Source organism: Leuciscus leuciscus (genome assembly GCF_965113295.1).
Source record: "Leuciscus leuciscus genome assembly, chromosome: 7".
In the NCBI taxonomy this organism is placed as follows: Eukaryota; Metazoa; Chordata; class Actinopteri; order Cypriniformes; family Leuciscidae; genus Leuciscus; species Leuciscus leuciscus.
In genome coordinates this window covers 38,399,891-38,413,837 of record NC_138731.1, presented here as the reverse complement: position 1 = coordinate 38,413,837, position 13,947 = coordinate 38,399,891, and the positions used below count along the sequence as shown (strand labels likewise).

General features: G+C 34.8%; 1 protein-coding gene across 5 annotated transcripts in view; it reads left to right on the top strand.

Moving 5' to 3' along the window:
* Positions 1-13,367, top strand: part of znf385b (zinc finger protein 385B) — a 130,015-nt gene extending 116,648 nt beyond the window's left edge. For 4 of the 5 annotated variants that reach the window (XM_082176686.1, XM_082176687.1, XM_082176685.1 and 1 more), the window contains 6 exons: positions 2,654-2,692; positions 4,608-4,791; positions 8,592-8,903; positions 10,145-10,329; positions 10,629-10,730; positions 12,335-13,367. In XM_082176686.1, coding sequence (XP_082032812.1) covers positions 2,654-2,692; positions 4,608-4,791; positions 8,592-8,903; positions 10,145-10,329; positions 10,629-10,730; positions 12,335-12,547 — 1,035 coding nt within the window. In that variant the 3' untranslated portion in view covers positions 12,548-13,367. The remainder of the gene's footprint in view (positions 1-2,653; positions 2,693-4,607; positions 4,792-8,591; positions 8,904-10,144; positions 10,330-10,628; positions 10,731-12,334) is intronic. The other variant, XM_082176688.1, reaches the window with a different exon arrangement.
* The last annotated feature ends 580 nt before the right edge of the window (positions 13,368-13,947 follow it).

Genomic DNA, 13,947 nt, shown 5'->3' with positions numbered 1-13,947 from the left:
CTGCTACAGGACTGAGCTTTTTGCTAAAAATGTTGCTTTTTTATTACACTTACCTACATTCAAGTGTGGATAAAAAAATATAATTTGTTGTTGTTGTTGTTGTTGTCGTTGTTGTTGTTTAAAAGCAGACCTTTGTTTAAAAATAGCATGTTCAGATATTCATAAAACAAAATATTCTGGGGGCTATGCATTTTTTGTGAAAATGGTCAAAAACTTTTTAACTCGTAAAAAAAACACTGGCTGGGAAAGAGTTAATTATAAATAAGAAACAAACAAAAATATTAAACTAAAACATTCATATTTTAATGTTTTACAGTTAGGACTAATTATGAGGATGGGTGTTCTTCGTTTATCTTCGATAATGGAATCGTTAAGGAACTGGAATCAAGTATTGCAATTCCAATCTCTATTTAAGAGCTAATTCTTTTGTCTTTTTAAAAGTAGTTATTTGGAAGTTATTACCAGAGGGAGTTCAGATCAGGGTCTGTTCTGCCAAAAGATTAATCTGAAGGTTCACACATGTAAGGAATCTTCTGATGTCTTGAGCTTTGAGTAGGAGGTGGAAATGAAAAAAAAAAAAAGATTTATTATAAGCTGGACTAAAACACTTTTATCTGCTCTGAGATGATAAAAAAATAAAAAAAATAAAAATCTGGAGTCTGGAAATTGGCTAATAATCAGGCCTTAACGTTTGGCTTGTATTTTTCATCAAATTAAGGCTGTTATTGTGCTTAAAAATTATTTAAAAGGCTGAAATGAGGGGTGAGGGAAAAGAATAGGTAATAATTGCTGTGTGACTTTTGTGAGCAGATGTTTTGTGGCAGGGACCTGTGGCCTCAGAAAAACAACAGAAGTTGGCACTAATAATGCTTGTATTGCATAATTGGCTATCATTTGAGATTGTCATTGTAAGACTAAATTTGTTGCATGCACAACTTAGCAAGCACACATGCGTTTAAAGGTGGAGTGTGTAATTTCTGTGCCATTAGCAGCACCAAACCAAGAATATGACATATAACGACCTACATATTTTCCATCCATCTGCAGTTGTTTGGAAAAACAGGTAGTCCTACTAAAAAAGGAGCTATGTTTAAAGTATTGCAGATGGCTCAGATAGGATAGGCATTTCAGTTGCATTCTGCAACTAGGACTTTTAACATAGAATAAATATGTACAAGCCACTTTTATAAGACACATTGTAGTGGGAACAGAAGATAACAAAACATATGAGAAATAGGAAATCAAATACATTTCTGACAGTGATGCCCCATCTGAGGCCGGTCTGTGTATTGCATCAGCCAGGCCTGTGAAAACCACAAAGTCAAAGCCTGTATGCATGAGAAAATAGACTCCCTAAAAGATCAACTGTGTACTTTCATACATCAAGCTGTTACAATGTGTAGGTGTGTATGTGTTTGACAGGTTTCTTGTACAGTACATGAGCGCTGAACGGGAGGATACAGAGACAGCTGTAGGGTAATGCACTGATATTGCTGGCAGCTCGTATTTGCAAATATCAGCAGAAAGGCTTACTGGTGCTTATTGCCTATGCAAGTCTTTTTATGTTTGCTCGTTCGTGTCCTGCTCTTGTTGCAAAGACGTTTTTTGCAACATAGCTATTAATAAAGTGTGTATGTGCCTGACTGTTCACTGAAGAATGCCATATACGCTCAATGGTCCTCATTGATAATACACGAACGGAACGAATTTCTGTGTGAGTGAAAAAATATTCTCAAATAAATTGCAGCATTGTGACTTCATTCAAGACAAGCAGAATGAATTTGTATATTAAATCGTTGTGCAAACCATTCTCGCATAAATTGATGGTTGATTTTGATAATCTGTGTACGTTACTGTTCAAAAGTTTGGGGTCATTAAGATTTTTTTAAAGAAATTAATACTTTTATTTAGCAAGGATGCATTTGTATTTTCTAAATGTACTACGGTTTCCACAAAAATATGAAGCAACACAACTGTTTTCAGCATAGATAATAATAAGAAAAGTTTAATGAGCATCAAATCAGTATATTAGAATGATTTCTGAAGGATCGTGTGACACTGAAGACTGGAGTAATGATGCTAAAAATTCAGCTTTGACCACAGGAATAAATTACATTTTTAAATATATTAAAATATTAAAATAATTGTAATTATATATTTGATCAAATACAGTAAATACAGCTTTGGTGAGCATAAGAGACTTCAAAAAATCTTACAGATACCACTTTTGAATGGTAGACTAAATCGAAGGGCTGTTTGATTCCAGAATTTTTTGGAATCAGCTTTGATTCCAATTCCAGATTTTTTTTAATCAATGGAGCTAATTTCCAAATTGCAATTCCAGACTCATTTTCTCAATTCATAGGGGAGTGAAGTGAGGACTTAAAATAAACAGTGCAATATATACTTTACTCTTATGATTGATATGGATGTTAAGATATTGTTTAGCTACTGTGCTTTTAAAATCTGGAAATGTGAATTTATTGGTGACTTTCTTCTGTGGAACACAAAAGAAGATCATTTAAAAAAAAAACAAAAAAAAATGCCTCAGTGTTTCCCCCTCCCCATACAGTTCCATACAGTTACAGTCAATGGAGTCCAATGTTGTTTGGACCCCAACATTCTTCAAAATATCCTCTTTTGTGTTTTGCAGAAGAAAGAAATATGCGTACAGGTTTGGAACAACATGAGGGTGAGTAAATTATGAAAAAATGTTCATTTCTGGGTGAACTATACCTTTAATGTTCACAAAACATAAACGGGTTTGTAAGCCCGTTCTATGTTTAAAACAATTTACAGAGAAATTTCTGCTGATCGTGTTCCAAGAATGAGGCCCTGTGATTGCTGGAACTAAGCTGGAAGACACTTGATGTTATAAAGACTGAAATTATGGTCCGGTTGTTAATGTTTTTGTAAATATTGAAATGGGCTCACACTTAGCTTGGGAGAAAGTCAATTTATGAATGTCAAGTGCACTTAATCCAGGTCACAGACGCTGCTAACATTTGCACAGTGCAGAGAAGACAAAACACCCCAGGTCGTCACATCATTCTCTCCTGTCACTGTCTGCAGGAGCGTCCTGTGTGTCATTATGACTGTCATGCCTGTCACTTGAACAAGCAATCTGTGCTGTTGGTGCGATGGATGTTACGCACCTCATTTTCGCTTGGTCTGTCTCTGTCTTTCTTCTCTCTTATCATATTTCATGTTTTTTCAGCTCTGACTCAGATGGTTCAACACACATTCACAAGATCACAAGTGAACGGCAGCCATTTTGTCTTTATGACAGAAAAAAGAAACAAAAGAACTTTGACCCCTCTTTAATCCCAGCACCTTTACTACATGATGTTAGCCGCATGCTTTGTAATAGATATTCTTTTGTCTGTCTGTTCGTGTGTTTGTTTTGATCAAATGTATATATGTATTAACTAGTAAAGTTAATATGTTTCTTTCAATAGAGGCACATCCAATACTGTTCTGCAATCACTGAATTTATAAAACTCGTCCCTATATCCAAGTCCCCAAATACAGGTTTGGTGAAGGTTCACACTGAGAGTGAATTTTTTTTTTTTTTTTTTTTTTTTTTACTATATATATATATATATATATATATATATATATATATATATATATATATGTAATAGAATAATGTAATAATATATTATGATTTTATAGTTAAATATAATTTTATATATGTACATATTTATTTAAAATATGAAATATATAATTATAAATGTTATACAATTACAAGATAAAAGAAAGATTTATAAAAAGATTAGCAGCACTTGTTGAGAACAATCTCTGTCAGTGTGAATGGCCCTTTCCTGAAATGCTTGTTGTTTGATTTGTGATGGAAATCCTAATGATTTAAATGTAATGCTATTATTTATATCTCATTATGGAGGGACAATAATGAATACAAGAACAAAGCAGTGACAAGTCCTTACATTCCTGTAATTGCTATTTCAACACCTTTGAAAACTGGAAACTGCAGGCTTCCTCTGAATAATCTGCAGGAAAAACATCAGTGAGCGGTGTTGTCTGGCTTCTTCCTGCACTGTCAGAAATCCCTTAAACTTGCAGTTAGTGAATGTGACAGAGTATCAGCATTTGGAGAGGAAATCCATAGGTCTTTTGGGACTTTGTCACTTTTGATGTCATAAAATTGAGAAATTAAGCCCCTAATTCTTAGCAGTCAGATATTCAAAGGGATCCAAATCCATCATAAGCTCTTTCTCTCTCACTCCCTCTCATTCTATTTAAGTGTGAAGTAGTCATTTTCCCTTTAAATCTCCACTTGAAAGTTGAACAACTAAAGATACGAGTAAACTCTCCATTAACAACCTCAATGAGTGCCAGCTATCGATGTCCATTTAGTTTTTTCTATTGAGAATCAATCCCCTCTAAACACGGCATCGTCTCTATTTCTTAGGCTCTGGAAAATGTGCTCACCCAAATCTCATCCTCTCATCCTTACCTTGATTTGAACAGTGCCTGCTATTGAAAGCATGTCTGAAATGTGTGTGTGTGTGATTGCGGTCCATGATGGTAGATGCTAGTTGTTAGAAATGAGCCTGATTGGATGGTTCATTTGTTCTCCTTTGTAGAGCCAAGCCGAGGCGCACTACAAAGGCAGTAAACATGCCAAGAAGCTCAAAGCACAGGAGTCCACGAAAAATAAGCAGAAAAGTGCAGCCGCCCAGGACAGCGGTGCTAAGACAATCACCACCACCAACACCACCACCACTTCCTCCTGCACTGCAGTCACTGCCAGCTGCTCTGACCAACCAGGTTAATAGCTCCTTTTGTTCTTGCTCCACATCACCTGTCCCATCCTCTTTCTCCTGTCCTTCCCTCTCCATGTGCGTTTAACTCCATGCTTTTCTTCCCGCCGCTCTAACCCTAAACCCTTGCCACTGTTTACACACTCCATGTGCTTGTGTTTGTGTGCACTGTACGTAGTTCCTCATAAAAGCATCTAGTCTACTTTAGGGTGACCAAGGGCGTTCTGGTTGTTCATGTGCCGAGGTAAGCAGCAGCCCTGCTGTGGCAGTAATACGCCATATGCTTTATCATGCTAACAACAGAACACTTTTCCTGCAGCTCTGTTTGCTTCTTTCATCATTACCTGCATATTGAGTTTCATGCACATGACCTTTTTGTCTCTTTTTGTGTTGCGTTTAAATGTTTAATTTTGGAAAACGCTTACAGAATTGGAACAGGCGGTAGGATGCGTGCTGGGATGCTGTTATTTTCTTTTTTTCATCCTCTCTGGCCTTTGATTTGACTGAATTAGTTTTGTGTTACATTTCAAAGAACATAATCATCTGATCTTTGCTTCACGCTGTGACCCACTCAATTCCAGGCCCTTGTGTCTGATTAAGAATTAAGACTGGGATGTACCAAGACACATGCCCTACGGGGTGCAAATCAGAGCCAGTGCATACTTTCCGAATTCGCTCGTTCTCTAGCTACAGTCTCTGAGACAGATTTGGGTGCGCCTCGTTTATTAGGCAGTGGTGGTCCTCATTGATATGCAGTGTCTTTGCACAAATCAGGCCAAATGAATGTCAGCCTGATTCACAGATGGCTTATGGGTCCTCACTGTCATGCCGTCGTATTAGTGCGGTGTTGATCTCGGACTGAGGCTCGGGAGGGGGGCTGCTGTTTCCGTCTCAACCAAACCCTGGCAACACACAATTCAGTCAGTTTTAGTTTACATGGGAAAACTTCAAGCACTAAATCATTAAAATTGCTAGCGCCAGTGCTTTACGTAAGAGCTTGCTTTATGTAATTTTTTAGAACTCCATGTGTTGGATTATTCTGGGATGTGTGTGCACGGTAATTGCTCTGTTTTTTTGTTTTTTGTTTTGTTTTTTGTTTTCTTAAGATCCAGACTTTTTCAGAAAGGATATAGCAAGGTCGTTTCAACATTGCGTTCACTGCTTGATCTGCATTTAAACAAGAAGTGCCAGTTATTATCACTGTGTCTCTGTTCCAAGACCTAGGGAGCTGCCTACTGTATTTTAAGGCATCATAAACACTTTTGTTTCAAAGGGTGGATTGCTTCGTTTAGCCAAATTTTAAGTTGGTATTGTTTTATACCATTCAAAAGTTTGGGGTGAGTAAGATTTTTTTATTTTTTTGTAAAGAAATAAAAAATTTCAGCAATATTACATTTAAAATGTATCAAAAGTGCCAGTAAAGACTTTTACATTGTTACAAAGATTTCTGTTTCAAATAAATGCTGTTCTTTTAAACTTTCTATTCATCTGGTAAAAAAAAATTATCAGAGTTTCCACACAAAAATTAAGCAACTGTTTTCAACGGTAATAACAAGAAATGTTTCTTGAACACCAAATCAGAATATTAGAATGATTTATGAATCATGTGACACTGAAGACTGGAGTAATGATGCTGATAATTCAGCTTTGACATCACAGGAATAAACTACATTTTACAATATATTAAAATAGAAAACGGTTACTTTTAAATTGTACAAATATTTCACAATATTACTGATTTACCCTATTTTTTATTTTATTTTTTACTGTAAATAAATGCTGCTTTGCCGACCCCAACCTTTTCAACTGTCCTTCAGAAAGTAGGCAATCTCATAATGCACTGCATCTGAAAAAAGCTAGATAAATATTTATTGCAGCAGTTTACACATATGCATTTTATTATGAGGTATATCCAAGACATTTTTATTAGTTAATGCATTCCATGGGAATCAAATCCATTACCTTGACACCACTTACTGCTGTTTGAGCTACTGTAGAATATTCCTATAAATCATCTGAAACCAAAAACTTTGATTATAAAAGTTTAATCTAATTAAAAATGACCTATTTGTGTGTGCTGCATGTTTTTATGCTTATTAAAGTATCACACTGTTAGCTTAGCAGCAACTCTAACTCGAGTCAGTGTGTTTTAGATTTTTTACTGCCTATGTTGGGTATTTCAAATTAGCAGCTGCCAATGTAGAGACAGTGAGGCAGGTTACTTGGATTTGTTACAGTGTCTATGATTTCTGTTAGTTTTGAAAAGTTTTCCAAAAAGTACTTTATCTCTGATCTGTCTTCTTATTCGGTTACAATACGCTCTTTATGACTCACCGCAAAAAATAGTGAGAACAAGAACAAAGAGGCATATGTCTCCACCTACCACGCTTTGGAAGATTTGATATATAAACTGAAACTGGGAGAGAGAAAAAAAAATGCAAAAGAGCAGCAGTTCCAGCCTAGAGGTTCAGGTTAGTGTCAGTGGGTGTAATGTCACTGTATAGGGGAACATTAGACTGTTCTGGCTGCTTTGAGTCCTCGGGGAGAGAAAAAAAAGCAAGAGCAGAAAGCAACATTCATATAAACCAGAGGAATATTCCCTCAGAAGCCTGTTCGAGTGGGTGGAGAGTACAGGCATCCTCCCGCGGCATGTAACGCTATGACAAGGGCGTAAGGGTGGTGGGCGATCCAGGGGTCACGTCCTATCACATTACAGCACGCGGGACCCGAGCAGTCACTGGTGTTTGAAGGAAGCCGTTGTAACCAGTGCTGGCTAGTAACTGATTATATGTAAAATCCGGATTACGTAATCAGATTCCAAAAGATGGCGGACTTGTAATTGGATATACAGTACCGGTCAAAAGTTTGAAAACATTACTATTTTTAAACATTCTTATGCTTATCAAGCCTACATTTATTTGATCAAAAATACAGAAAATAAAAATTAATATTGTGATTGAAATATTATTACAATTTAAAATAATGGTTTTCTCTTTTAATATACTAATATAATTTATTTCTGTAATGCAAAGCTGAATTTTCATCAGCCCTTACTCCAGTCTTCAGTGATTTGATACTAGTTATTATCAATGTTGCAAACAGTTGTGCTGCTTAATATTTTTTTGGAACCTGTGATATTTTTTTTCAGAATTCATTGATGAATAAAAAGTCAAAAGAACAGCTTTTATTCAAAATAGAAAAATTATATAAAAATTCTAAATTATATAAAAAAATTACTGACCACAAACTTTTGAACGATAGTGCGTTACAAAATATTTATATTTTAAGAAAAGAAAAGGATCACAATTATTAAAAAAATGTTAAGCAGCACAACTACAGTATTTCCAACATTGATAATATATCAGCAGATTAGAATGATTTCTGAAGCACCATGTGACACTGAAGACTGACGTTATGATGCTGAAAATTCAGCTTTGCAGCACAGAAATAAGTTATATTTAAAGTATAGTAAAACAGAAAACCATTATTTGTTATGTATTTTTTTATGTATTTTTTATTTTATATGTGTTAGGTCAAAAGTAATCAAACAAATAGTCAGAATGCATTACCTAAAATATGGTATCACTGGTTGTAACTCATTTGACAGAAACTAGAGTGCTCGCCTGCAGCGAAGACCTTATATCAAACCCTAACACACAAAATAATGGAAAAAAGGAAGGATTTGAAAATGTGACAGCGCATAATACAACATTCTTCACCACTAACTGTCAGATTTGCTCTTTTCTTGTTTCTCTCTCTCTCTCTCTCTCTCTCTCTCTCTCTCTCTCTCTCTCTCTATGTTCCCAGAGAAAAGTGCAGAGCCGTTGGCTGCGCACAAAGTCCCTGCCTCCCCGCAAGCCTTTGTGCCAGCTCCCGCTGCGCCCGCGGTGGCATTAGTGCCCAGCCCATGCAAGACGGCACCCGCGCATGCCAGCCCACCCACCGAGCCGACAGGGCACGCGGCAGCCCTAAAGAACACCTCCAAACCAGCAGCGGTGCCAACGGCCCCGTCAGAGCCCAGCGTGGAGTCCGAGGACGAGAAAGCCAAGAAGCTCCTGTACTGTTCGCTGTGTAAAGTGGCTGTCAACTCTCTCTCACAGCTGGAGGCACACAACACAGGTGTGGCCAACATCTGCCTCCGCATCACACTGGCTTTCCCACGCTCCCTCGCCATTATACCTTCTTCTTTATCATAAATGTTTCATGAAGTGACCCTCTGAGGCTTGGGAGTGTGGAAATGTACTTGCAGTTAAAACATAAATCAAAACCAGTGTAGCGATGTGAGGCTCATCATTGATAATGTATGAAGAACTGGAAAATGTAGACGGATTTCCCACAGTCATGGAAAACCTGGACGTATTGGATTTTAAAAAAGCCTGGAAAAGTCATTGAGACTAATCAAATATTAAAAAGACATGAACATTTATGTAGTCGATATACATTTTTTTCTAGTTATGCTCAGCTTTAAAATATTTAATATGCAAGAAATAGCTTTTTTATGCTTAGAAAACATTATCCAGACGTACTATAGAAGAATGTGTTCAGAGTCGGGCGGGTGATAAAGCTACAAAATGTCTTGATATTTTCCAGCCTTTTGACAATATTCAGTATATACACAACTGTTTAAAAGTCTGTGTATATATATTTTTTTATTTCAGTGAGTTTAAAAGAGTCTTCAGTGTCACATGATTCTTCAGATATCATTCTAATATGCAGCTTTGCTGCTCTTTCTTATTATTATCAGTTGAAAACTTGTGGAAACTGATGTTTTTTTCAGGATTCTTTGATTAATAGAAGGTTTAAAAGAACAGCATTTATTTGAAATAGAAATCTTTTGTAACATTATAAATGTTTTTATTGTAAATTTTGATTAATTTAATGCATGTAATAAAAGTATTAATTTCTTATTAATAATTTCTAAAATAAAATCTTACTGATCCCAATTTTTTAATTGATTCACTTAAAGACAGTTTGAACTGATTCAATTAAATAAATAAAACTTAGTACTTAAATCAGAGATTGTCCTGACATTTTCATACTTGCAAGTCGTGAGACAAGGGCGTATCACAAAATGAGTTAGTGAGTCTTTAGGAAACTTAAAATACACATGCAGTCTTGCTTAATATTATACCTTCAACAAAATCACAGTGTACTAGTATATTCCACAACCTTAGGCCGTAAATTTAAGCATAAGTTAGTTCAAGTTCTCATCTGACTTAATTGAAATATTCAGAGTTCGAAATTATATAAAGTTCGATCAATGCTGCCAACAGCCTTACAGCTGCACTGAATAAACAGATTTGTTTCTTTTTTTTTCCCTTTAAGCCAGAGAAAACCTTCTACTTTGTCTGTTTCACCAGGTTCAAAGCATAAAACGATGCTGGAGGCACGAAATGGAGCTGGCCCCATTAAAGCGTACCCCAGACCCGGGTCCAAACTCAAAGTTCAGGCCACACAACTTAACAAAGGCTCAGGCTTACAGAACAAGACGTTTCATTGTGAAATCTGTGATGTCCATGTCAACTCAGAAATCCAGCTTAAACAGGTATTCAGCTCAGTTTCAGTGTGAGAGGATGTATTCTTGTTAGCATGTGTCTTTGGTTGCATTTGGCATGATCATTACTTATGCAGTTACAACAAAACATAACGTGTGCAGTGATGAATAATGAAAGCACTATAAATAGTAATGTGATTCTGTGGCTTGATCTTACCAAATTTGCATGCGGGTAAAATGGAGTTGTACTTCCTATTATGCTGTTTTTGATAGTTCGGTTCAGTGTTAAGTTTGGTCACAAATGTGTATCACTTGCATAACAAGGTTAATTAAGTCTGTTTTCTTCACAGCATATTTCCAGTAGGCGGCACAAGGACAGAGTGGCTGGAAAACCCACCAAACCCAAATACAGCCCGTACAACAAGCAGCAGCGCAGCTCCAGCTCTCTGGCTGTAATGCATTATTTATTCTCTTTATAATCAAGCGCTTTCATCAAGTGTTTCTCGCATCTCAAGTGTCAGTGCTGTGAGGAGTTTGTTCCACACTTTCTAGGCTGACAAATACTTCTCTGGGATGCTAATGCATCACAAGGGCTTAATGCTCACCTGTCATTTTTTCAAATGATATGCAAAATATGCTTGAAACAACTTACTATTTATTGTAGTACAGTTGGCCCTTCGCTAAGCTCCACCTCCCTTGGTTACTGTTGCTAGCTCAGACGAGCTTTACAGAATGTCACATAAGAATTAATGTTTTTTTTTTTTTTTTTTTTTTTTTTTTTAAATATTTGAGGATTTCTGTAAATCGCATATGAAAGTATCCAAATGCACAGATCCTACAGTCTATAGACTTGCATTAGAAAAGAACTGTAATATTTTAATAATTACTAATAACAACAACAAAAAGAATAATAATATTAATATTTTTGTATTTTTATTATTTTGTATTTTATTATTATTATTTCCAGTAAAGCATTACAATATTTTAAATTATTATTAGTAGTAGTGGTAGTAGTCGTAGTAGTAATTATCACAAAAACAATATTATTATTATTATTTGTAAAGTATTATATAATATTATTATCATCATTATAGTTGTTGTTATTACTATTATAATATTATACATAAAGTATTAAAACTTAATAATAATAATAATTATTATTATTATTATTATTATTATATCATCATCAATAAAGTATTATTAATAATTATAATAGTAATAATTATAATAGAAATAATAATCATTTGTAAAGTATTAGACTAACAAAAAAAATATTATTATTACCAATAAAGCATTAAAATATTTAATATTATTATTATTATTATCAGGAATAATTATAACAACTAAAACAATATTAGTAGTAAAATATTAAATATGATTATCATTATAGTTGTTGTTATTACTATTTATTATTAAACTTGCTATTATTATATCCTCATCATCATAAATAAATTAATAATAATAGTAATGATAAGAATAATTTGTAAAATAACATAAAGTATTATTATTATTATTATTATCAGTAAAGCATTAACATATTTTATATTATTATTATTATCAGTAATAATTATAACAACAATATTATTATTATTTGTAAAGTGTTAAATAATAATAATAATAATAACACCTTCAATTATTCTTCTTTTTTATATTATTCATAAAGTATTTAACCTAATAATGATATTAATCATAATAATAATTATTATAAGTAGTAGGAGTATTTCATGTATACAATTAAGTATTATGTTTAATAGTAATTATTATTATTTGTAGATTAATGAACCGAAGGAAGACGTTTTAATTTCTGCTTATAATTGACTATTTTTACATTCCAAATCTAAAAACAATTTCATAAAACCTCAGATGTGTATGGTGCATGCAGACCAGAGTATATATTTAATTACATCACAGGCTTTTGAGGTTCAATAATCACACTAGGCCTTATAATCAATGTCCTTTCGATTAATTGTGCAGTCCTCGTTTCTTTATTGATGTAGACACTGTTCTTTCTCCTTCACCAAATTGATTCAGTGTTTATTTTTTCCTTTTCCTCCAGGCCAAACTCGCCCTGCAGAATGACTTGGTGAAGCCCATTTCACAGGCTTTCCTCCACACACCCTTCGCCCCCACCACAGTCCCGTCCATCTCCCTCCACCCTCGTCCCAACACCTCCATCTTTCAGACGGCCTCGCTCCCGGCCTCCTTTCTCCGCGCCGCTCCGGGACCGATCCGACACACCGCAGGCTCCATCCTGTTTGCGCCTTACTGAGACGTTTCTCGAACTATGCCACACCAAGTTCAGATCTTGAAACAATGGTGTGTTTATTGAAACTTTATCCTCAACTGTCCTCACCATCGCAAAACCCAGGAAGGATATTCCGTCTCAGTGAGGACTTTTGCATTTGAAAACACTTCAGATAAAGTATTGAACTGCTTCCTGAAAGACTTGAATTATCATGGTCTTCCTTTTCGACTCAACCAACCCCGGACAAGCACATGCTGGAGGCGCTGTCAGAAACAACCCCAAATCTCACCGTGTTCAGTCAACGGCTTGATGTTGTCAGGGAGCCTGTGATGCAGTTTTTGGCCTGTGTGCTGTCTTGTATCGTGTAGTCAATAAGCTCAATCACCAGTTCACTCTTATCCTTTCATCTGACAGGAAACACAGCATTTCTCTTCTCCATGTGTTCGGGTTCCTCTTTTTGTCATATAAGTAGGTTCAGCCTGTTTTCATCATGATTCAAACTCTCTTTTGTGTAATAGGAAAACCGTGGGCCTTTCATCTCTCTGTGATATCCTTATTTGTCACGAGACTGTACTCATCTGCAGCTCTCTGATGATGCAATAATGTATAGATCATTAATATTGATATTCTCCATTGTGTATTTAATGTTTACCTTCCAGGTTGCAATACTAGTTGTATTTTATGAGCTGGAGGAGAACTAGGTATGTTATTTGGTACATTTATTTTTAGAGATCGAGAGAGAACCGTTTCCATTCACTGAGAATTCTTTAAGTCCATAGTATATATGTATGAGAGGCTGTACATAAAGATACTACATTTTCAATAAAATAATATATTTAAATGATTTCTTCATTAATTTATACTGTATATTTCTTTTCATGAATCTTTATTGTTCATTATTAAATGTTTAGTAAAAAAAAACACTATATGCATCAATATTACATGAATCATTTTATTTATTTTCAGGTATTTTTTTAATTACGCTGTTTCTACTGTATATTTGTGCAGGAGATTTGTTTGCTAAATTTGATTAAATCCTTCAGTTCAGTGTTGTGTAATTTGATTATTAGTTTTATGTTTTTCATATTCCCCAGTGTTTTTCATGTGCATTCATCTCTGTGATGAATGACTCATTCAGGTCTTATTTGCTAATAATATAAACATGGTCATATCTCAGTTCTCTGTTTGCACAGTCCCGTGTATAGTGGGACTTGCACAGTGTGTGTGTGTGTATGTGTATGTATATGTATATATATATATATATATATATATATATATATATATATATATATATATATATATATATATATATATATATATATATATATATATATTATATACACACATTATTTTTAAACCACTGGTGAAAATGCTTCTGTTTTGCTTCCTTACTAATAATATTTCATACTTTTTTTTATTAGAAA